This window comes from Schistocerca gregaria, chromosome X (genome assembly GCF_023897955.1).
Source record: "Schistocerca gregaria isolate iqSchGreg1 chromosome X, iqSchGreg1.2, whole genome shotgun sequence".
NCBI lineage: Eukaryota > Metazoa > Arthropoda > Insecta > Orthoptera > Acrididae > Schistocerca > Schistocerca gregaria.
In genome coordinates, this window is record NC_064931.1 from 115725626 (window position 1) to 115751765 (window position 26140).

General features: G+C 43.0%; 1 protein-coding gene across 2 annotated transcripts in view; it reads left to right on the forward strand.

Annotated features, from left to right (window-relative positions):
- Positions 1-26140, forward strand: part of LOC126299380 (GTPase-activating Rap/Ran-GAP domain-like protein 3) — a 1486407-nt gene that overhangs the window by 1199733 nt on the left and 260534 nt on the right. For both annotated transcript variants that reach the window (XM_049991244.1, XM_049991245.1), the window contains exon 4: positions 16857-16943. In XM_049991244.1, coding sequence (XP_049847201.1) covers positions 16857-16943 — 87 coding nt within the window. The remainder of the gene's footprint in view (positions 1-16856; positions 16944-26140) is intronic.

Below are 26140 nucleotides of genomic sequence, written 5' to 3' on the forward strand. Positions count from 1 at the left end.
TACCCAAGAGGATGCCATCATCATTTAATCATACAGTAAAGCTGCATGCCCTCGGGAAAAATTACGGCTGTAGTTTCCCCTTGCTTTCAGCCGTTCGCAGTACCAGCACAGCAAGGCCGTTTTGGTTAATGTTGCAAGGCCAGATCAGTCAATCATCCAGACTGTTGCCCCTGCAACTACTGAAAAGGCTGCTGCCCCTCTTCAGGAACCACACGTTTGTCTGGTCTCTCAACAGATACCCCTCCGTTGTGGTTGCACCTACGGTACGGCCATCTGTATCGCTGAGTCACGCAAGCCTCCCCACCAACGGCAAGGTCCATGGTTCATATTTTAAATTCTGTGTTCAAAAACATTTAACTTACGTAGTTTATGGAATGTTTACCAGAATTTGGTATCGAAGAGTTATTGGAACAACGTCGCAGCGCGCACCGTGCAGATAAACAATCCCTAATTCTTATGAATTACATCTGACTTGAAGCGATAGATTGAACAGATGAATAATTTTCTTTTCAAAACCGTTATATAGCACCTGCCGAATCGAGAAAGATTTCTGTCAAAATACTGTGCATTTGGTAACATTATGACATAAATGTTTTAAGACTGTATGAATCTGTGGTTTATGCAAAAGTCACCGAAACACAAAACTAACTTTTCCATGATGGAGGTGAATAATATTGGCCGAGGAATCCTTTATAAAGTGTTGGAGCAATAGATCAGTTATTTATGAAGCCTTGGTATATTGTCAAGTCGAGAAAACTCTGCACAACTGAGTTATTATAATGCCTTTTATTGCAGTGTACCATCGCACTTTTCTACGGTGATAACCGGTTTCCTTCATTTGGAGAACATCTGCAAGTCAGTTTAAGGTTCTGTACACATCGTTCTTAAGCCACATCAATGGCTGATCCGCAACTACTTTTGATCCGAAGTTGTTCTCCGATTCAACGAAACCCATTCTCCATGTGAGGAAGGGTGACAGTAAACTTTAATAAAAGACATCATAGTATAAGTGATTTATTAACGCTCGCGATATTTGCACCATGACGATGACAGCCGTTATTAAATGCATTAAATGTATTCGCAATTCCGACTATGGACAACCATGAGCTATAGAATGGAATGACGACAGTGAAAAGTTATGCCGCTTATTGAGGGCGGTGGCCTTACCATCTGACGCCGGCCGCAGTGGCCGAGCGGTTCTAGGCACTTCAGTCCGGAACCGCGCTACTGCTACGGTCGCAGGTTCGAATCTTACCTCGGGCATGGATGTGTATGCTGTTCTTAGGTTAGTTCGGTTTAAGTACTTCTAAGTTCTAGGGGACAGATGACCTAAGATGTTAAGTCCCATAGTCCTCAGAGCCATTTGAACCATTTTTTGAACCATTTTATTTTACCATCTGACTGTCCGTGCAAGAACACGGCGAGACCCAAACTTCCCTATGTCGTTAACCACGCGTCTCCAACCAGTACTCCTACATCCACTATGTATATTTCCCGTGCAGGTAAAACATTTTAGCCGGCCGAAGTAGTCTCGCGGTTCTAGGCGCGCAGTCCGGAACGGTGCGACTGCTACGGTCGCAGGTTCGAATCCTGCCTCGGGCATGGATGTGTCTGATGTCCTTAGGTTAGTTAGGTTTAAGTAGTTCTAGGTTCTAGGGGACTGATGACCACAGCAGTTGAGTCCCATAGTGCTCAGAGCCATTTTTAAAACATTTTGCTTGAAACTCGCTAGCCCGGTATCAGCGGATAAATACGATATTGCAGTGCCTTTGCTATTCTGAATATCATGCAAAATTCCTTTGCACATGTTCTGGTTGTCTGCTAAATAGTTTATACATATTAGAAATAGCAGAAGGTGTATCTCACTTGTACATTGTGCGAATAAAGTGCCAGCCGTGTCTCACAAGAGTGATGCTTTCCAAATTGAAGCTGGTGTGATGTCGATAGGTAATGTATTTCGGGGTACTCCACAATTTTGGAACAAAGTATTTGTTCTCACGTCCTGCTACAGGTCGATCAATGAAATGGAATTGTAACTCAGTGGTTTACGCTTATTTTCTTTCGTATGCATGGCAGTGGTTCAAAAATGGTTCAAACGGCTCTGAGTACTATGGGATTTAACACCTGAGGTCATCAGTCCCCTAGACTTATAACTACTTAAACCTAACTACCCTAAAGACATTACACACATATACATGCCCGAGGCAGGACTCGGACCTGCGACCGTAGCAGCAGCGCGGTTCCAGACTGAAGCGCCTATAACCGCTCGGCCACAAGGCCGGCATGGCAGTGGTTTGTGCAACTTTCCATTCTTCTTCCTTACCATAAATACTAGAATACTCCTCATGACGTCGTAGGAAAAGTAATTAAGGCACTGTATCGTTGACGGACAAGATACACTCCTACATTGTTAGCCCACTCAAGCAAGATTTTGCCTGCATAGATATATTGGTACTGCTACGACTATGATTGTGTCATGATAACATAATGAAACATGTCTAGTGACGCTGTGATACCTTTGTTATTACCTAGACTGACAAAACATTGTCTTGCAAGTTTCACTTGATATATTCCTGGTATACCAATCATAGATCCTGCGGGAATTCCACTTTGGTGTGTCATCGACTAATCAAATATATGTTTACAGAGAGGGGAGAGTGCTTTCACGCAGCAACTACAACTAATCTCGTTGTCTACATTGCGAATTATCTGTGTCTGCCATCACAAGATCAATGAGGCGGCGATGAACGTTCCAGTTCGTCGCTTGCTCCATTAAAATGTCGATGCACTGTAAAGAGTAAGAGGTAGTAGCTGTCAGTTACAAACAGGCCCGAGAGCAACATTTTACCTCCTCTGTGACAGAGCTACAAACAGCTATATCGAACTCACAACGACATCTTTAGAAACATTGTCATCATAAGATGTCTCGCTATGTCCAGTAACCAGTAGATCTAGAGGTGTTGTTGTTGTTGTTGTGGTCTTCAGTCCAGAGACTGGTTTGATGCGGCTTTCCATGCCACTCTATCCTTTGCAAGCTTCTTCGTTTTCAAGTATCTACTGCACCCTACATCCTTCTGAATCTGCTGGGTGTATTCATCTTTTGGCCTCCCTCTACGATTTTTACCCTCCACACTGCCCTCCAATACTAAACTGGTGATCCCTTGATGCCTCAGAACATGTCCTACCAACAGATGTCTTCTTCTCGACAAGTTGTGCCACAAATTTCTCTTCTCTCCAATTCCATTCAGCACCTCGTCATTACTTACATGATCTACCCATCTAATCTTCAACATTCTTCTGTAGCACCACATGTCGAAAGCTTCTATTCTCTTCCTGTCTAAACTATTTATCGTCCAAGTTTGACATCCATACATGGCTACACTCCATACAAATACTTTGAGAAAAGACTTCCTGACACTTAAATCTATACTCCTTGAGTATGACAAAAGACTTCACATGAATTTAAGATAGCCATTCTTTGCATGGTATTATGATGAGACATTAGTTGTATTAGTTTAGGGCATATTAATAGAGTATCCCGTTAGGTTATTGAACAAAATAGACACAAATATCAGAGAAATTGTCAACAACATACTCTGTCTCGTTATGGAAAACCGCCTGATGATGCGCATTTAGCGACTTGCTGATTCTGAGTAAAGCCACGTTTAAAACGCAGTCGCCAAAACTAGACAAACAGAAACGAACAAACTTTCTTGGTGGATGATCGATAAGGGGCGAGAAAGGTAAACATTTGCGGGTGACAGATTAGAAGACGAGCGGTAGGTGTGTTTGCCAACCAAGCCCCTTTGTGCTGTCTTCAAAAAGTGGTTCAAAAGGAGCTGAGCACTATGGGACTTAACATCTGCGGTCATCAGTCCCCTACAACTTAGAACTACTTAAACCCAACTAACCTAAGCACATTACACACGTCCACCTAAGGAAATTACACACATCCATGCCCGAGGCAGGAATCGAACCTGCGACCGTAGGAGTGGTGCGGTTCCGGACTGTAGCGCGTGGAACCGCTCGGTCACAACGGCCGGCTGTTGTCTTCCAGGTCGGATTTGTTACTCTGCGACTGCAAGGGATTTCATTTGTTGGCAACAAATGTCAACTGCGGAAGACACGTACCTCTGAAACAGTTATTAACACAAAACACCTTCTTTGTATCACCAGATGTATATCAATAACAATACATTTTATGGACGTATACAGCCCATCGTTTGAGATAATATTTGCTATGGCTTACCCACTATTTTTTCTGCTCATGAAGTTACGATACGGTACATCAAATCGCCATCAGGCCGCACTGATTTAGGTTTACGGTGATCCTAAATCTGTTACGGCAAATGGCAGGATTATTCCTTTGAAAGGGCACAGACAACTTCCTTCCCCGTCCTTCCCAGTTTGAGGTTCTGCTTCTTATCTAATCTCGTTTTCGACGAGACATTGTACCGTAATCCTCCTCTCTTTCTTTTAACCTCAGTATGACCTCAGAAGGCAAGTGTCGCAATTGGTCATCACATTTGCTAGTTATCGGATACTCTGTCATCGACCATAGTTGTAAATCGCATAAATGTCCTTCATCAACGCCTGTGTCTCTTCCTGAATGTGTGATTAACTTACTTCGAAACGACAGAACTTGAAACAATACAACCTAACTTTCTCGATAGCACTCACTCCAAACAGGGCACAAGTGGTTCGAACTGCCTACACCCTTTTATTAAACACAAACAGAACACAATGTCAAATGTCCGTTTTAGACTCCGTTTTCTAATGCACAAACGATGCTTCTCATAACGTCAAAAGTGGAAAATATTGAAGTTGTTATGGCACGAACTAACTACAAACTTGAACAAAATGGTTCAAATGGCTCTGAGCACTATGGGACTTAACATCTGAGGTCATCAGTTCCCTAGAACTTAGAACTACTTAAACCTAACTAACCTAAGGACATCACACACATCCATGCCCGAGCCAGGATTCGAACCTGCGACCGTAGCGGTCGCGCAGTTCCAGACTGAAGCGCCTAGAACCGCTTGGCCACAACCTTGAGCAGAATAAGACCATAGTGAAATACCCATAGCAACATGCTATACAAAATCGCCACAGAGTACGCTCAAATATAGTACTATATCATAAGCAACGCCACATAATACTATACTCTTTAATTCGAGCGCAGTAAAGTGCGCTGGAGATCATAGGCTCTATGCACGATGCGTCGCGATCACTTGGGTGGACGCCGGTCTGTGTACAAGCGGCCGCTGGCTGATGGGGCTGAAATTGGTCTTACCATGACAGGCACCCATGCGCCCTTTCACAAACATGTTTCCACAAGATTTGTTTTTTAGTACTGGCTGATTAGAAAATGAATGAAACTGTCTCTGACCTTCTCTCATACTGATGCTCTTGGCAGACAGACGAAATATGAATTTAAAAAAGGGAAAGGATGGGTTTGATGCACGGCTTTGCATTCGCACTGCATGACGTTGACTACTAGACCACGAATAGGTTATTCACAACAGCAGCTTAAGTGGAAGTCAACACTTCTTGTACCCTGTGCTGCATATCCCATTATGACAAAAACACGATGCTAACACATGTTAAAATCGGTGGTTGGTTGGACTGCGGCTAGCATGTAATGGGTAGGGAGTGGGTTCGATTCCCGGTGGGGGCTCCATTTCTTAACAACCACAAACACACTGTCTTCACCTCCAATAATGCCAAGTAAAAAATGCAGGACTGTGCCCTGGCACCAAGTCAACATTAAACATGTCCTTTCGCTGCTGACTGGAACAAAGTAGGATTAGTTTTGGCTGCCAGAGGCGGAAATCGCTGCTTGCAGAAACTCTGTCGCTAGTAAGCTTTCTTAAACAAGTAATGTTATTTTAGTTCACGAACCAGTTGTCATGTAAGATTATAGGATCTTCATTAATTATTCTAAGTGACCTTGAGATTTTGAAAAATGGACTGGGATTTGAGCTCCGTTTCCAATTTTTCTCTTGATTTGAACTCTTCAAGATGATAGTGTCCCATCATTTCGTTGTTTCCTCACGGTGCCAGACTCCTTCAGGTCGCTACGATCGTCGCGTTAGTAACTACTAGTGAAAGGGAATTTGATAGTTTACACTTCTTCATGTGGGGTCAACAACGACAATATGCATAGGGTTGAAGTCACAGGCAGCACAGAAGCACAGAACTATTCCCCGAGTTACCTCTAGCCGAACATGTGCACATCTCGCTAGCGATGAAGACACAGTAAATATTTCATCTCTATTCGTAGCTATAAAAAAAAATTAGCCAAAGGTACCGGGTTCGAATCCTTGCCGGGCAAACATAATTTTTTCGTCGTTTCAGGTACGAGTATCACGCTATTGGTGAACGTATTTAATACCTGATATCTAAGTTTGCTTAGTTAACAATTCATATAGGCACTGGGTTCTACTCTCTATCCATCACCACAAACTTTATTTGATGGCATTTCACACTTGCGCGTTGCACTTTATTACATATGTTTTGTGGTTACTTCTCAGGGGGCAATACAAGATTCATGGACTTCCTGGTGCAGTGCTAAACGTATCGTCATTTATTTCCAGTACACTTATGCTGGTGAACACTTAGATATTTTACGTCTCTTTATGCCTAGTCGAGTCTCAGTCAGCACGAAAGCCCTGTTTGGTTAACAGTGGGTTCAAATTCGGATCACGAACAACTCGTCACGTCATTTAATATGTATGGTAATACTTCTGCGGTGTTACTTATTTTAGTGAAGTTTAATTTACAAGCGTTGTCTTATCTCCAGTAACGTGTTTTCTAATATTTGTCGTATGATGGTATTGATTTTACATCTTGAGTGACTGCCATGAAGAGCGGTGTTCTCTGTAGTCTTGTGGTACCCATTGTGATAGTCAAACGACTGTACTGCAGAGGGTTTCGAGGACCTGCGACACAGCTATGCTCTGCTGGTTGCATACAGTCAGGTGCGGCCTACACATTGGAATTCAGGGGGGCCCGTTTCTTGTGCTATCGAATGTACATACACTCCTGGAAATTTAAATAAGAACACCGTGAATTCATTGTCCCAGGAAGGGGAAACTTTATTGACACATTGCTGGGGTCAGATACATCACATGATCACACTGACAGAACCACAGGCACATAGACACAGGCAACAGAGCATGCACAATGTCGGCACTAGTACAGTGTATATCTACCTTTCGCAGCAATGCAGGCTGCTATTTTCCCATGGAGACGATCGTAGAGATGCTGAATTTAGTCCTGTGGAACGGCTTGCCATGCCATTTCCACCTGGCGCCTCAGTTGGACCAGTGTTCGTGCTGGACGTGCAGACCGCGTGAGACGACGCTTCATCCAGTCCCAAACATGCTCAATGGGGGACAGATCCGGAGATCTTGCTGGCCAGGGTAGTTGACTTACACCTTCTAGAGCACGTTGGGTGGCACGGGATACATGCGGACGTGCATGGTCCTGTTGGAACAGCAAGTTGCCTTGCCGGTCTAGGAATGGTAGAACGATGGTTCGATGACGGTTTGGATGTACCGTGCACTATTCAGTGTCCCCTCGACGATCACCAGAGGTGTACGGCCAGTGTAGGAGATCGCTCCCCACACCATGATGCTGGGTGTTGGCCCTGTGTGCCTCGGTCGTATGCAGTCCTGATTGTGGCGCTCACCTGCACGGCGCCAAACACGCATACGACCATCATTGGCACCAAGGCAGAAGCGACTCTCATCGCTGAAGACGACACGTCTCCATTCGTCCCTCCATTCACGCCTGTCGCGACACCACTGTAGGCGGGCTGCACGATATTGGGGCGTGAGCGGAAGACGGCCAAACGGTGTGCGGGACCGTAGCCCAGCTTCATGGAGACGGTTGCGAATGGTCCTCGCCGATACCCCAGGAGCAACAGTGTCCCTAATTTGCTGGGAAGTGGCGGTGCGGTCCCCTACGGCACTGCGTAGGATCCTACGGTCTTGGCGTGCATCTGTGCGTCGCTGCGGTCCGGTCCCAGGTCGACGGGCACGTGCACCTTCCGCCGACCACTGGCGAAAACATCGATGTACTGTGGAGACCTCACGCCCCACGTGTTGAGCAATTCGGCGTTACGTCCACCCGGCCTCCCGCATGCCCACTATACGCCCTCGCTGAAAGTCCGTCAACTGCACATACGGTTCACGTCCACGCTGTCGCGGCATGCTACCAGTGTTAAAGACTGCGATGGAGCTCCGTATGCCACGGCAAACTGGCTGACACTGACGGCGGCGGTGCACAAATTCTGCGCAGCTAGCGCCATTCGACGGCCAACACCGCGGTTCCTGGTGTGTCCGCTGTGCCGTGCGTGTGATCATTGCTTGTACAGCCCTCTCGCAGTGTCCGGAGCAAGTATGGTGGGTCTGACACACCGGGGTCAATGTGTTCTTTTTTCCATTTCCAGGAGTGTACATTGTCCGGACAGTCGAGCGTACATGACAGCACACATTCCACTGACTCATCTTACGGAAACGGTAATATTTCATCTGCCACTTCTTTTTCATTCTGTGAAATTTCTTGGTCTCCTTACTGACGATATGTCAACTTCGGCAACTGCTGTAGATATTATGCAATATTTGCTTCGTTTATCGTTGTCATTGCTCTGCTTTGCATCAACACCACTAGCACTGTAGCACTGTGGTAAGTTACTCGTCGACTAAGCAGTTCAACTGTGGTCCGTTGCTTCATGATATGCTCACCATTGGATACTCCCAGTCTCGCCCCCCCCCCCCCCCCTGTTGTCATTAGCGGCTAATACTTTGGTTGCAATGGTAGACAATATTTGGGGCGTCGAATGCTGTTAACATCATAGTCCTTTTGCGACCCCGTACTCAAGGGAATCCTTATGAGATTCCACCACCGCACGGGATGTAACATCTCAGATTTCTTGACTGATCATTCGGACGCTTTCCCGGACGAATTTAGCGCCGTTAGAGATTAACGTGGAGAACAGTTCCACTAGGACATTTCTCAATTGGAAAAGCGTTATTAAGGCTACTATTGCCTGCATTTACGAAAAGACTTTCCTTTAGAAAATTATAGCAGGAAATCTGGAAGTAAATCTTTTAGGCCTTTTTCTTTATATTTCATTACTCTTACGTCACTCATTTCTTTGATTCCTCTGTGTACTGGCAGATTAGTTTGCTCTTTGCATGTGGAAGCCTTGTCGCGGAAGCGTATCATTTTGTCATATACACACAATACATAGGCTACCGCAAACATTTACAAAAACATTATTACATAAAACTAAGACCAGTACAGAATTACATCATCCAGAAAAGGTACATACTGCTTGTGTTATTGAAAAAAAGATCTTTTTACCATTGTAATCAGTATTCGTATATTTGATAGGGATTATTAGCGGTAATTAAGCCTGATAACTCGCTTAAAATTAACGTGTCTCTAAACGGCAAATATTGTATATAGCCTAATAAACAATCAAACGTTGTATGAAATCTTCTGTAGTCCGGCGAAAAGCGGCAAAGCCACCACTGATTCTTCCGCTCCTCTGGCCTTGGCAACAGTCAGGTTCCATTAGAGTAGCAACGGCCATTTGTAGGCTCCAGGGAAATTCTTAAATTCCTCAAAGGGATAGGGTAGATTGGTGCTCACTTAGCGAACGACGGTCGTCCGGCAGCAGCGCTGCTCCCCCTGTGCGCTCACCTGTTTCAGTACTCTGGGGAAGGCTTCGAAATCACAGAATGCCGATTGACTACTGCTCTGGTGTCCCTATCCCCGATAACTACAAAGCTCTGACTCTGGTCTTAAGAGTGCCACAGATAAATTACACAGGAAAGCGTCAAACGTCAAACACTCGCTTTGCATTCAAGGGAAAGGTTTCATATCGCAGCCCATCCGTCTGCTACAGATTACTTTCAATTTAGAATGAGATTTTCACTCTGCAGCGGAGTGTGCGCTAATATGAGACTTCCTGGCAGATCAAAACTGTATGCCGGACCGAGACTCGAACTCTGGACCCTTGCCTTTCGCGGGCAAAGGCTTTACTGACGAGGTTCTGGCGGAAGTGAAGCTGTGAGGACGGGGCGTGAGTCGTGCTTGGGTGGCAAAGATGGTAGAGCAACTGCCCGCGAAAGGCAAAGGTCCCGAGTTGGAGTCTCGGTCAGGCACACAGTTTTCGTCTTCCAGTAAGTTACTCTCAATTTAGCCGAAAGGCGCGTAGAATCAAAGTTGTGGAGGTAGTTAACTGTGTTTCTGTATCGCATGAATAGTTGTGACGCGTGCATTTTTAGCGTATGTGTGTGTGTGTGTGTGTGTGTGTGTGTGTGTGTGTGTGTGTGTGTTTGTTTGTGTTTTTTTTTGTTTTGTTTTTTGTTTTTAGACCGGTGTGGACTGGAAGAATTGGGATTAGTGTAATTCAGTAGGGGCACTGTCCACCCCTTTCAGTGAGAACCAAACGAAGCCTCGACTTTAACGTCCCTTTCAGTCGGACGGATCACCGAGAATTACATACCCTCGTTGAACGAGACATTGTGAACAGTTTTGAGATTTATTCTCGAGGTCTGGTGATCAGAAACGTTACGAAACCACTTCTGATACCCTTTCCAGTCAAATAAAGGTAACAAAAATTTATTTCGCCGCTAATACTAGAATCGGCTCCTTCTGTAACGAGAGACACAGTGCTAGCATGCTTCGGCGACTTCGGTGTTGGAAGCCGATTAGATTCTTCCAGATTTCTCTAACTCACTCAGAACAATTGGCAGACCCTATATCACTTCAATTAAATATCCTAGATAGTTTCTTCAACAATGACTCACCTCTTACTTAAACTAAGCCAACGCTCACACTCTCTTTCGGAATGATTGGAATGATACTGAAATACAGAAAAAGAAATATTTTACAGAATACTGTTTCTAAGCAGAGCGAAATCTAGATACATTCAACTTCGTGTTCGTGGTTGTTGGCGGCTGCAGAAACAGAGTCAGGCAAACATTATGTCAATTGAATATAACACTGGAGAACGTAGATTTTCCTCTCAGTCCGACAATCATAATTCAAATTATCGTGGTTTCTGTGAATCGCTGCTGGTGTTTCCTTATCAAAGGCTCAGCCGAATCATCGTACAGTTGCGGCCTGCTAAACTAGTGCTCCTTGCCTTAGAGCTACATAGCTCATAAAAATATAAAAAAGTAATTAAAAAGTGTCTGTAACAGGGGTCAGCATTCGCTATGTCTACATCCGGGAGACAACGTTAACCTATTGGACGCCGGATTTAGCACATATTTGAATGAGAAGAGCTGTGAACGAATTTTCTGAAGGAAATAGTGGCTACAGTCACATTCGAATGTGCATTCATATCCACATTTTTGCGACTTCTGAAAAAAAAGTTCTGACCTTGCGTGTTCTACTGCTGTCGCAACTAATGGGCTTCCAGAACTCAGAATAAAAAATAAAAAAATACGTCGTTATCAGGCCAATAAATTGCTCCGTAAGATCTTTCGCTTAAATGCGGACGAATTTCAGTTTGAATTTCCTGCCATATCATAGTTACGCCATAGTTCAAGTTGGCGTTCTTGAAAGCCATAGGCATCTAGTAAACAGTCAGAGCCTCAAAATGGCCGTTATGTTATTGACAAGTGCGGAGAGCAACGGAAAAGCCGCGATTATCGAAAGTCTTCGCACGGGGCATTCGCCCACTGAAATAGTTTTGAGTCTTCGGGTATCCGAGATGAAATGTTTACGATATTGTGGCGAAGTATAATGCTTTGGAGAAGTCTGGGGATGGTTCCGCTAGTCCGGCGAGGAAACTACATTCGAGGAAACATGTGTCACGAACTGCGGCAATCATCGAAAAGACTGAGGCGCTGATATCGGAGGATCCGGGGCAATTGCTAAGGAAATTGGCGTCATTATTGAATGCCAGAGAGCGAACAATGCGTCGGATGGCAGTAGAGGACCTCTTCCAAGCCATTTAGTCCAAAACTGGCTCTCAGATAACGTTGACATTTTCTGGTAGAAGGAGTTCTGGCCCCCGAATACCCTGGATTTGAACCCCCTCAACTACTATGTTTGGAGCGTAGTTGAAAGAGTTACCAATAAGACAGGGCACCCTAATGTCGCATCTCTACACACAGCTATCGAAGAAGCATTCGCGAATATGGGCAGCGCTGTTTTAAAGAGTGCGTGCTATCGCATCAGCACAAGCTTGAAAGCAGTCACTGCGGCTGAAGGGGTTACATCGAATAATGTTCCTTTTGAAAGATACCACTACTTATATGTAAGAGGATTTTCATTTTCATTTGTATTTTGTTTTAATAAATTTGCTTTAAGGAAAACGTTTCATTTGTCCGGCTTTCAGCGCCGCTCCCTGTACTTATTAAACATAAGGTGTACATATGAAATCTGTACCCATGGCAGACTCAAATGTGCAACCGCCGCATTCGTAAACAGTGGCGATGTCCCAATAGTCATTCAAAATTTGGTCTGATATAGGATATTCGAAAGAATCAGAACAACGAATCTCTACTCCAACCAAGCAAATCCGTAGCAATGTGCTCAGCACTGTGTTGTGGTGTGTTCCTGGGGGAAACAGGTGGACCAGTTCGTACAGTTAGGCCAAATGCAAGCTGAAACGCAAGGACTAACTTTAACACTTAGTATAAGTCTACTCCAAGGCGAAGGCGTGCAAAAGGATAGGGAACAAGGACGCACCGGGGAATATTGGACGTTAAGCGCTTGTGCCGCTGTCCTCTGAACAGCACTTAAAAGGCTGGTCGAGCAATAAAAGCATGAACGATAGAATTAGACGGCGTTGTTTACCTCTGATATTAGAAACAACTGAGATTTAAATTAGAGAAGAAAACTAAGCGAGGATGGGTGGAAAGACCTGACTCCAACCGATGTTCATCATGTGATTTCTGACTGTGTCACTTAGTAACACACAGGAATTCTATGACGTCATTCACAAACCATTTAGAATCTTTAAAGAAAAAAAGGACATACTACACAGTATCTTATTTACAACTCTTACTGTAGAGTTCTGCAGTCGGCAGGAAAGAACGAACGATCCAATTTGAGCACACTTTATTATGACTAAAACGCCTTCTTAGCAAGTGCTAATTTCCAAACGCAAGAACAACAAGAAGTACAACAATTCTTGTGGGGGCAAAAACCAGATAAGAGTACAAGAAAATGAAAAGAAAATAATAACCAAAATACTACTTTACACAATTACAAAGATACAACTTTATACTGCATGCTACGGCGAGTGTCTACTATGCTAGAGCCGGCGTAGGTATTCGGCGAAGCTGGCCTAGCTGTAGGCTCTCTGTCACATGGCTTTTTACGAAGTACGGTAGTTGCGTGTTTATGCGGAAAGTCTGTTGTTGTTTACATCCACTGACGATATTTCGATCTAAGCTCTTGAAGGGAGGTTGGCGGCCCACTTTCCTTGTCGTGCAGGCCCTGTACTGATAAGGGGCCGCTACGACACTTATATTCATCTCACCATCTGTGAAAAGGAATCGACGTTTTATAATTAATGACTCTGTCAAGATTAGCAACATTTTTACCGCACGATGACACTGAAGACTCTGAAATCCGCTTTATTAGCACTGTACAGCACAGGTTTCAAATATTCCACATTCTAGTACCGACAGGGAGGACCAATTAGTTGTCGACTGGAAAAGAATTACAGATTTCTTGGAGAAATGTATGTCGAAGTAGGATTTACACTGGTTACGACATACAGCAGACTTTTCAGAAGTTGCAGGTGCGACAGTCTGAGTGGTTGACTGATCTGGCCTTGTAATGTCAGGCAACACGGTCTTGCCATGTCGATACTGCGAACTGCTCCAAGTAAGATGAAATTATATTCGTTATGTTTCCCAGAGGCGTGCACCCCTACTGTTGGCCTAGTAATGATGGCGTCCCCTTGGGTAGTTTTCCATTTGGATTTCCGTATGGGGACTGTTCAGAAGAGTACCGTCATAAGGAAAGAAACTGCTTTCCTACCGGAATGTTAGATCTCTTTATCGGGTTGGCATTTTACAGAATTGAAAAAGGACAATAGATAGGTTAAAATTGTACTGGGGATAAGTGGAGTGCGGTGGCAGGAAGAACAGGATTTCTGGTCAGGTGACTACAGGACCATCAACACAAAATCAAATTCGGGTACTGCAGGAGGAGATCTAATAGTGAATAACAAAACAGGGATGTGGATAAGCTACTGTGAACAGCACGGTGAACGCATTATCGTAGCCCAGACATGCACAAAGCCAAAAATCACCACAATGGTTTAAGTTTATATGCTTAGTAGCTCCGCAAACGAAGATATTGACACAACGTACGAAGAAACTAAAAGAAATTATTCAGATACTTAAGGTTGAAGAATATTTAGTTACGGCGAAGGACTGAAATTTGATAGTAGGAAAAGGAAGAGATGGAAAAATAATAGAACATGGACTGCAGAAAAGGAATGAAAGGGGAAACCACCTGGCAGAACTTTGTACAGGGCGTAATTTAGTATTAGATAATGCTTGAATTTGGAATCATGAAAGAAGTTTGTATACGTGGAAGAGACGCAGAGACGCCGAAAGGTTCCAGATAATTTATGAACACGTAAGACAGAGATTCCTAAACCAGATTTTTAACCACAAAATATTTTTTGAGAAATGTGTGAACTCTGACCATAATTTATTGGTTATTAACTGAAGATTAACACAGAGGATATTGTAGGAAGGTATTAAATTAAAGATGTGGAATCTGGATGAACTGAAACAACGTGAGGTTGGGCTGAGAGTTTCAAAGGCAGCATTAGGCAAAGCTTGACTGAAACAGGTGAATGGAATACGATAGAAGACAAATAGGTAACTTTGAGGGATGAAATATTGAAGGCAAAAGTGAATCAATAAGGCAAAAAGACAAGACGGAAACTCTTCACAAATATACAAGATATTTAAGCTAATTGACAAAAGGAGAAAGTATAAAAACATAGCAAATTAAGCAGGCAACAGAAATATGGACGTCTAAAAACGTAGACTGACAGTGAATGCAAAATGGTAAATCAGAAAAACGCAAGAACGTAGAAGCATGTGCAACTAAAGCAAAAATAGGGGAAAATATAAAAATACAGGAAATTAAGTGGACAAATTGGAATACGTTTGTCTAAGTAATGATATTGACATAAATTACAAAATAGCTCAGCAGGAATGGCTGAAGGACATATGCAAGGTTGAAAAAGCATGCATGACTATGGGAAAGATACACTGGAAGGTTCCAGATAAATTAGGGTTGTAGCCTACCTCCCATGTTATTCAGTGTGTATGCTGAGCAAGTCGGCTTTAAAATAAATGAAAGAGAAATGTGGAAGGGGAACTAATGTTCATGCAGGAGAAGCAAAATCTTTGAGAGCTGCTGTTCACATTGTAATTCTGTCAGAGACAGCAAAGCACTTAGAAGACCAGTTGAACGGAATTTATGGTGTCTTGAAAAAAGGTTATAATATAAATCAATAAAACTAAAATAGCTATACTGGAATGTATTCGTATTAAATTAGGCGATGCGAAGGATTTATGGCTATAGCAAGAAAACCGTTTCTGAAGAAGAGAAATTTCTTAATATCGCATATAGGTTTAAACGTTGGGAAGTCTTTTTCTGAAAAGCCGTGTATGGAAGTAAAATATGGACAATAAACAGGCTAGACAAGAAGAGAATACAATATTTAGAAATGTAGTGCTACAGATAATTCTGAAGATTAGTTGGGTAGATCCAATCACAAACGAGGAGGTAGCGAATCGAAATCGGGGAAAAAAGAAATTTATGGTAAAAACTGACTGAGAAAGGTGTCCATTGATAGATACATCCTGAGGCATCAACGATTCGTCAGTTTGTTAATGGAGGGAAGTTTGGCGAGAGACCGAAGCTTGAATACAGTAAGCAGCGTCAAATGCATGTAGGACGCTGTAGTTACCACAGATAAAGAGACGTGTACAGGACAGATTAGCATAGGATTCTGCATCTAACATTATTCAGGCTAAAGACCACCACAACGTATGACATACAACAATGAGTACTAAATGGGCTCTGGAAAGTTTTACTGTGGTCCAAGGACTAAATGACAAGATAATAACGGAGTTGTTCGAGTATATGAGCGGACATTAAGGACTGAGATAATTTTGGTTATCTATGAATGCATTCGAATCGTTCAACTCCGCAGTTTCTTGTAATCCGTAGCCTAAAAGGTTGATTGTGGTAAGTGTTTAGTGCATAAAAATAAAATAGGGCTTAATTCTTCGTCACCACCGTGGTCTATGGAGAAAAACGTTCGTAGGAACAGTGTTTCACAGGATACATACGATCCTCTACCGGACAGCACAGTCAAACATTTAGCACCTCAGATTCAGACCTTCGGACGATATGTCCCGATATGTCCAACTCGCCAATGAGAGGAGCCGTCCGCACCAGTTGAGCCAGGCGCCAAACAGTTTAGTATTCACACTAATTAGTTGCTACTTCTTGCACTGTCAATGTCGCTCCTTGCCAAGATCAGTCAGCATAATACAACACTGCCGTTCAATATCATAGTACGAGACATTCTATTACGTGCAGTACCTTTTGTGTGTGTGTGTGTGTGTGTGTGTGTGTGTGTGTGTGTGTGTGCGCCTGAACGCTCATTATTATATAAGTCCTTAAAGTGTAAACTTCCAACGGATGTTCTTGAAAAAACATTCAACTGTGTATTTGTTGTAAAATTTCAAGCTTGTGGTGGGTAAATATTTAAGAAACTTATTGTGCTAAACAGATAGCGAAAAATGTCGTTATCTTACACTTTTTAATTTTTTTTTCAGCTACCACAGATTGAAGCCAACGGCCATGAACTACAAGGAAGACGCTTTCGAGTTGAGAATGGAGAATCACTGGGTGAACGTGAAGAAGTGAGTAAATAATATAACTTTAATTGTATACTTGAAATCATTTAGAGAATATTGACATGTACATAAGACTATACTCACGCTGTTAGTAGTTCTTACATGAAGTACAAGGTTATAATTATGCTGCTGCCTTTAAATTTGATTCTCTTTCAGTACACTCATGACTGTTCGACCACGTTGGTTATCACTTTGTATGAACATGTTTTTCCTATGTCGTGTTCCGTTTGACCTCATTCCATACAGGTAGCACTCCGTGGCGCGTCCAGAGATCTTTGGCCATTTAGTGTATTTCCATTGTCTGTTGGAGACCTAACGTGTTTACCTCCAGTACTATTCCACACAAATGAAATGTAATGAAACATTCTGAGCGCTATCTCCGAAATTTCAGTGATGAGACTTCACCACTGTGTAGCTGGGGAATATGTCGCCTGCAGTTGCGAGCCGGCACTGTGTCGCTGTCCACTCCGACACTGCCGTAATCTGTAACACAGCGCTACGAAACATTCACACCCACGCCGCTTGCATGGATATGGACATTTGTAAGCGACAGAGCTCTCCATATAGTGGTCGACAGCATTTAAATTGTTCTAAAGTTTTTACTAGCAGACAGAGAAATAGATATAGCAGAAACTGGTCTTGGTGCAGGAAAATTTAGATAGAATATACGTTCTAGGGCTTCTATACCTGGATGCTATCTTGACAGCTACTTACCTAAAAAATTCCATAGCTGATATGTTCCCGTTGACATCTAACATATGATGTAAGCGTTAATTTTAAGCTGGAGGAATCTGTTCTAAGGGAAAAAATGAAAGGAAATTGGGTAAACTGGATAGAAAATATATACTTTAAAAGGACATTTGGAGAAAAATAATGGGCGAAATGTAAAATAAAACAAAATACTTAATAATTCGGAGGTAATGACACAGCACACGGTATCACTTTTTGGACACCTTTTACAAGTGAACGAGAGCAGACTAACAAAGCAAACAAAAAAATGACCCTATATCCGTAAGAAATGAGCAGTGAAGTGTATCACAGAAATAAGGACAGAACTAGAAATAAACTGTACCAAAGATTGAAACTAATTTAATATCCCTTAAGGGCAAAATAGAAAGTCTAGAGAACAACTAAAAATAAGAAATCAAGAACAATATGGAAGGGAGAAAGAAAGAAAGATAAAGTGAAAGAAGACATTAACAGATGAAGAAAAGTAAGGAAGTCTGTAAAAAATAGGAATCAGCTAAGAAAGGATAGGCATTTATGTTGTTGAGTGACCTACTTGGTCAATAAGAACATAAAATCAAGTTTCCTTTTCATGTTAATCTTTTTACCCCAGGAATGTTTTCCAGCACTTGACTGATTTTTTTTAATTATTTTTTTTCGTGGTTAGTTTCAGTTATTTAACTGGCACAGTCCGAGTAAGGGACGAACAGTAAACTTCTCCAGCTAATTATACACTTGTTTTTGGCTGTAACATGAAGGTCTCGAATGTTGCTGACTCACGAGTCGCTCATCATATAGAATCCTTCACAAAAGTTCTGGCCAATTTATTCATTAGAAATTCTTCTAAAGTTTCGAATGAATATTTTAAATATTGCGGGTGTTGGGATGTGTTTGGACTCCAAGTTAAGAGTAATCAAGAACTTTCACGTGCGTGTTTGCTGAACTGTGTGTATAAACACATTAAGTTGGTTACTTTTGACTCCCGTGAATTAAAATAAAGTATTTTGGTTATAATTGTACTACATTCCCTCTGCTCAGTCTGAGATGATTAACATGTTCTCGCAGGTGTGTGCCACCAATGCCTCGCCCTAGACTCTACCAATTATGCTACAAACAGTACACTCGTCTGTGTTGTATAGACCAACATCCAGATGCAACGAACAGTTGTGAATACGCTTCTGTGTCATCCTACAACGAGAGACCTTTCAAAAAATATGTGTGAATTCCTAAGGGACCAAACTGCTGAGGTCATCGGTTCCTAGACTTACACACTTCTTAAACTAACTTATGCTAACAAGGGAACCTCCCCATCGCAGCCCTCTCAGATTTAGTTATAAGTTGGCATAGTGGATAGGCCTTGAAAAACTGAACACAGATCAATCGAGAAAACAAGAAGAAGTTGTGTGGAACTATGTAAAATAAGCAAAATATACAAACTCAGTAGTCAATGTGCAAGATAAGCAACATCAAGGATTATGTGAGCGCAGGAGCGCCGTGGTCTCGTGGTTAGAGTGAGCTGCTGCGGTACGAGAGGTCCTTAGTTCAAGGCTTTCCTCGAGTGAAAAGTTTAATTTTTTATTTTCAGACAATTTTAATGTTGGAGTAGACGTGATTACCATTCCTGCAGGTTGTACACCTCTTGTGCAACCGTTAGACGTGTTTGGTTTTCGGCAAGTGAAAAACTTTGTGAAAAGATTCTATGATTTTGCGAAGCTGCACAGGTACACAGAGCAGTATTGTTTACGTGATCGTGTGTCAATTATCAAAGTTTAGGCACTCACACATAATCAACTTCGCTCTCCATAATTCCAGGACATGTTCAGATTTGCTTGGACATATGCAGGATTCGACGGTCTACGCACGGAAAAATTTGAAAATGTTAAATACATACGTTTTGACAGAGCACAGGGAAAACTGTGCGAATGTGAAACTGTTGCATTCATTTGTTGCAGTTTACGTGACAAACTCTTATGTTTTCATCACTTTCTTGCGAGTGATTGTCACATCCTCAAGAAAACCTAAATCGGGCAAGGTAGAAGAAACTTTTTACCCATTCGCCAAGTGTACAAGTTAGGTGGGTCGACAACATATTCCTCTCATGTGACGCACATGCCGTCACCAATGTCGTATAGAATATATCAGACGTGTTTTCCTGTGGAGGAATCGGTTGACCTATGACCTTGCGATCAAATGTTTTCGGTTCCCATTGGAGAGGCAAGTCCTTTCGTCTAACTAATCGCACGGTTTTGTGGTGCGGTCGCAAAACACAGAAACTAAGCTTATTACAGTGAACAGAGACGTCAATTAACGAACGGACAGATCATAACTTTGCGAAAATAAATAAAGTAAACTTTTCACTCGAGGGAAGACTTGAACCAAGGACCTCTCGTTCCGCATGGACTACTCAGTTTATATACGCTCCTGGAAATGGAAAAAAGAACACATTGACACCGGTGTGTCAGACCCACCATACTTGCTCCGGACACTGCGAGAGGGCTGTACAAGCAATGATCACACGCACGGCACAGCGGACACACCAGGAACCGCGGTGTTGGCCGTCGAATGGCGCTAGCTGCGCAGCATTTGTGCACCGCCGCCGTCAGTGTCAGCCAGTTTACCGTGGCATACGGAGCTCCATCGCAGTCTTTAACACTGGTGGCATGCCGCGACAGCGTGGATGTGAACCGTATGTGCAGTTGACGGACTTTGAGCGAGGGCATATAGTGGGCATGCGGGAGGCCGGGTGGACGTAACGCCGAATTGCTCAACACGTGGGGCGTGAGGTCTCCACAGTACATCGATGTTGTCGCCAGTGGTCGGCGGAAGGTGCACGTGCCCGTCGACCTGGGACCGGACCGCAGCGACGCACGGATGCACGCCAAGACCGTAGGATCCTATGCAGTGCCGTAGGGGACCGCACCGCCATTTCCCAGCAAATCAGGGACACTGTTGCTCCTGGGGTATCGGCGAGGACCATTCGCAACCGTCTCCATGAAGCTGGGCTACGGTCCCGCACACCGTTAGGCCGTCTTCCGCTCACGCCCCAACATCGTGCAGCCCGCCTACAGTGGTGTCGCGACAGGCGTGAATGGAGGGACGAATGGAGACGTGTCGTCTTCAGCGATGAGAGTCGCTTCTGCCTTGGTGCCAATGATGGTCGTATGCGTGTTTGGCGCCGTGCAGGTGAGCGCCACAATCAGGACTGCATACGACCGAGGCACACAGGGCCAACACCCGGCATCATGGTGTGGGGAGCGATCTCCTACACTGGCCGTACACCTCTGGTGATCGTCGAGGGGACACTGAATAGTACACGGTACATCCAAACCGTCATCGAACCCATCGTTCTACCATTCCTAGACCGGCAAGGGAACTTGCTGTTCCAACAGGACAATGCACGTCCGCATGTATCCCGTGCCACCCAACGTGCTCTAGAAGGTGTAAGTCAACTACCCTGGCCAGCAAGATCTCCGGATCTGTCCCCCATTGAGCATGTTTGGGACTGGATGAAGCGTCGTCTCACGCGGTCTGCACGTCCAGCACGAACGCTGGTCCAACTGAGGCGCCAGGTGGAAATGGCATGGCAAGCCGTTCCACAGGACTACATCCAGCATCTCTACGATCGTCTCCATGGGAGAATAGCAGCCTGCATTGCTGCGAAAGGTGGATATACACTGTACTAGTGCCGACATTGTGCATGCTCTGTTGCCTGTGTCTGTGTGCCTGTGGTTCTGTCAGTGTGATCATGTGATGTATCTGACCCCAGGAATGTGTCAATAAAGTTTCCCCTTCCTGGGACAATGAATTCACGGTGTTCTTATTTCAATTTCCAGGAGTGTATTTTGCTTATTTTTTTCATATTTCCACACAACTTCTTCCTGTTTTCTCGATTGATCTGTGTTCAGTTTTTCAATGCCTATCCACTGTGCCAATTTATAACTAAATCTAGAGGGGTGCGATGGGGAGGTTCCCTTGTAAGAACAATACACACACCCATGCTCCAGGGAGGACTCGAACCTCCGGCGGGAGAAGCCGCTCAGTCCGTGACATGACGCCTCAAATCGCGCGGCAAATCCACCCGGAAAGATAGCTGTCTTAACAGATGAGGTATTACATAATTTGCGATTCATTAGGTGTAAAATTATTTTATGTCACCTCTCGTTGTTTTAAAAGAATACACTTATGCCACTATCAAAATAAAAAGTCAAAGTGTGGAAACAGTAGCATAGGGGAGGCGGGGTTGAATACGACCACCACCTTACGGAGAGAAAGAGGAAAACCAGCACCGCCGGACGGAAGAAATCATAAATACTCGGGGCGACTCACAGGGAGAAACACAGTTCTCAGCCCCAGCCAGCGTGAAAGTGTTGAAGTTTTAATAATGGTATAGAAAACAATAGTTCACAGACAATTTGCTTTTGTTTTGTTCCAGACATTTCCGAGATCAGGGTTTGAGTTCCCATCCTTGACATTAGATAGTGAGAACAACCTCAGATTGAATACGGATAGTGATGGAAACTGGCCGTGTCATTTGCAGAAGAGTTATCCCAGCATTCGCCTTACACGATTTATGCAAATTTCGGAAAACACCTCCAGAATGTTAGTTTCGTGTCTTAAACGCAGCTCCTACGCAGCTCGAGGATAATATAAAATAGATGAACAAATTTCAGTCTACAATACCATCGTGTGAGAACGCTTTCAACAGATTATCAGACAGGTTAATTTTGAAATCACAGAAAATACATACAACACAAAAAAAGCAAGCCACAGTAATATGAGCCAAGGTATAGGTGTAGGTTAAGGGATAAGCTCCTACATTTGATGACACAAAGCTGTAAGTTAGAAGATAACAGCGTGGCAAACAAAACATCGGATCAAAGTCTGTGGGCGGACAAGCAAGGATTCATAGAACGAACTACGTCGTGGAAGTGAAACGAAGAGCGGCGTGAATGCATGAGACTCAGGCATCCATCCGTGAGACATGCAGCTGTTGTGATAAATTACGTATGCCACTGTTTCTAAAATACTTTTTACTCCTTCACAGATTCAGTTTTCTCCTTTTCATGGGTGTTTGTACAATAACTGAGGAGCCAGCACGTTCTCAAACGGAAATTAAAATCACTGACACTGTTCTATTCGTCATGTCATTCGTCTGCTAGCCCTGCTTTTCGCTAATATCCGTAGCTTTATCGAACAAAATTAAATTTAAATGCATACAGTTCTGATAATACAACATATTTCCTATTACCGCACTTTCGTCTAACCACCACCACGTTACAAATGAGGCTTTTCGCAACGCTATGATTCTGCATAGTCCTTTGTTGACCACAACTGTGACTAAAATTAATTATGTGCTGGAACGATTGCTTTTAATCGTTATCTGCGAGAACCGTTTCCTACATTTTTACTTCCATTAAGTCAATCTGCTACGATAAGGCTTCCGAACAGTTTTTTTTTTTTCTTCGGGTGACACATACCCTAAACCTGTTTCGTAAATTTGTGATTCTTGTTCTCTGGATCTATGATGAGTACTCAGTACTCCTTGTAAGCAATCAGTTTATATATATGTTTAAAAAAATATTTGTTCTAGTGTTCTAGTTAACATCAGATAAATATTTTATGCTTTAGCTGTATTTACGTTTGGTTTAATGTGCAAGTATTGTGATCTAAGTAGATATCAACGTAATTCCTTTGCCCTGTTTTCGTTTTGTAGCTGCACTACATCCACACTCCGCAGGCCACCTTGCGGTGCGTGGCGGAGGGTACTTCGTGTACCACTGTCGCTCTCCCCTTTTCCTGTTCCAGTTGCGGATGGTTCGCGGAAACGATTGCCAATAAGCCTCCGTGTGGGCTCGAATCTCTAACGCTATCTTCATGAGCCTTTCGCGAGATATACGCAGTGATGTTCTTCTTTGGAACTTCTCTGTCAGTGCTGTCTGGCACGGATACCATACTGACGAGCAATATTCAAATATTAGTCGAGTGAGGATTTTTGTAAGCTCACTCCTTTCTTGACGGACTACATTTTCTGAGGATTCTTCCAGTGAATCTCAGTCTGGCATCTGCCTTTCCTGCGATTAGTTTTATGTTCCACTGTAAACCAATCCGTACACATATTCCTAGATATTTTATGGAAGTAAGTGCTTCTAGTGATTGTTCCGCAATCGTGTCATCACACAGTAGTGAGACCTCACTTACAAAAGAGATCAGAATTAGTGGTCTTTGAATTTGTGAACAACATAAAAGCCGACATTATGACTACGCAACCAGTATTTAGCAGCGTTTCACTTATTGGTAGGTAACTTACTGCGCAATATGTAGACTATCTAGCGAACAGTTGAATCACATTGATACAATTGAGCTTCAAGTAAATGGGATTGTTTTAAAAGTAAAACAGTTCTGCAAAACCCTTAAGAGGAAGCTGCAGACTGTTAAATAATATATCGATATCACCTAGAACCTTGGATGTTGTCTCACCGTTCCGGCGTAAGTCTGGAGTTTCAGACAGCTTTGTTGAAACTGATACTAACTATCGATGAACCTCTTTTGGAATTTACTATGCTGTCTCAGCGTTTCTGAGATCAACATTCAATGCCGCTGCTTCCAGCTGTGTGAGTTCATAATTAATAGACACGACATGCCCTTCTATGTCTTCTCTTACTAGCCCTACCTGCCATGCTAGCAATTAGAGGTCCTGATGGTCTTCTGCGACTGTCATTGTTATGACATTCGGAATACTGTCAAACGTCTTTCAACTTGATCTTCCATTGCTTTGTAGGCAGCGCTTGATGAACTCCTCTGTATTGGTTCTAGCCTTCAAAAGGAGCGCTTGATCGACGTCCACTGAAACATCTTTCATTAGGTGTTAAATTTTGTAGGCATTCGTCATACTCGGATTCACTGCATGCTACAGTGCCAAAACAATCTTTGTATACGACTGTGTCGTTTCTGCTTGGCTATGAGCAATGTTCTTCACTTTTTCTTCGGATATGCAGAATTATAAAATATTTTGTTAATTTCAATTTGAAATTTGTCAAATCCTTGTAGACCGGCCAGTATATTCAGAAAACACTGCTGGATGCAAGCTTCTTCCGACTCACTGTCGATATCTGACTCACTGTCGATATCTGACTCACTATCGATGTCTTTCTGTGAGTCGGTTTGTTGACAGTTTTCCCCGGCTTGATTTACTGCTTGTATTGATAATGACATGGCCCCACGCTGGGGTATTGGTTCTAGCCTTCAAAAGGAGCGCTTGATCGACGTCCACTGCAACGTCTTTCATTAGGTGTTAAATTTTGTAGGCATTCGTCATACTCGGATTCACTGCATGCTACAGTGCCAAAACAAACTTTGTATACGACTGTGTCGTTTCTGCTTGGCTATGAGCAATGTTCTTCACTTTTTCTTCGGATATGCAGAATTATAAAATATTTTGTTAATTTCAATTTGAAATTTGTCAAATCCTTTTAGACCGGCCAGTATATTCAGAAAACACTGCTGGATGCAAGCTTCTTCTGACTCACTGTCGATATCTGACTCACTGTCGATATCTGACTCACTATCGATGTCTTTCTGTGAGTCGGTTTGTTGACAGTTTTCCCCGGCTTGATTTACTGCTTGTATTGATAATGACATGGCCCCACGCTGGGGTATTGGTTCTAGCCTTCAAAAGGAGCGCTTGATCGACGTCCACTGCAACGTCTTTCATTAGGTGTTAAATTTTGTAGGCATTCGTCATACTCGGATTCACTGCATGCTACAGTGCCAAAACAATCTTTGTATACGACTGTGTCGTTTCTGCTTGGCTATGAGCAATGTTCTTCACTTTTTCTTCGGATATGCAGAATTATAAAATATTTTGTTAATTTCAATTTGAAATTTGTTAAATCCTTTTAGACCGGCCAGTATATTCAGAAAACACTGCTGGATGCAAGCTTCTTCTGACTCACTGTCGATATCTGACTCACTGTCGATATCTGACTCACTGTCGATGTCTTTCTGTGAGTCGGTTTGTTGACAGTTTTTCCCGGCTTGATTTACTGCTTGTATTGATAATGACATGGCCCCACGCTGGATGCAAAATCTGTAGTAACGTAATAAAGAAATGGAACATCTACATATTTTATTATAACTTTATCTTGGAACTCTTCCATTTTGTCCGTGTTTTCACAGAAAAAACAGAAATATGAGAATTGAGAATCCGCCTTGAAGCAAAACACTTATTGTTATTTATTTACTTATTTACTCCTCAAATTAGTTTCAGCCACAAACGTCGCCGTCATCAGTGGGTTCTTCAAAAAGCATGCAGAAAATAGCATAGCTATAAAACACTGTGACACATTATTAAATTTGTACTGTTTGTTTTTTAAATATTGTTTTCTGTCGAGACTGCCATACTACTTTATTTATTTTACGTTACAGCATGGTTTTCTGCATTGTAGATGACATGACGTATGCCAAGAAAAACGGCAACA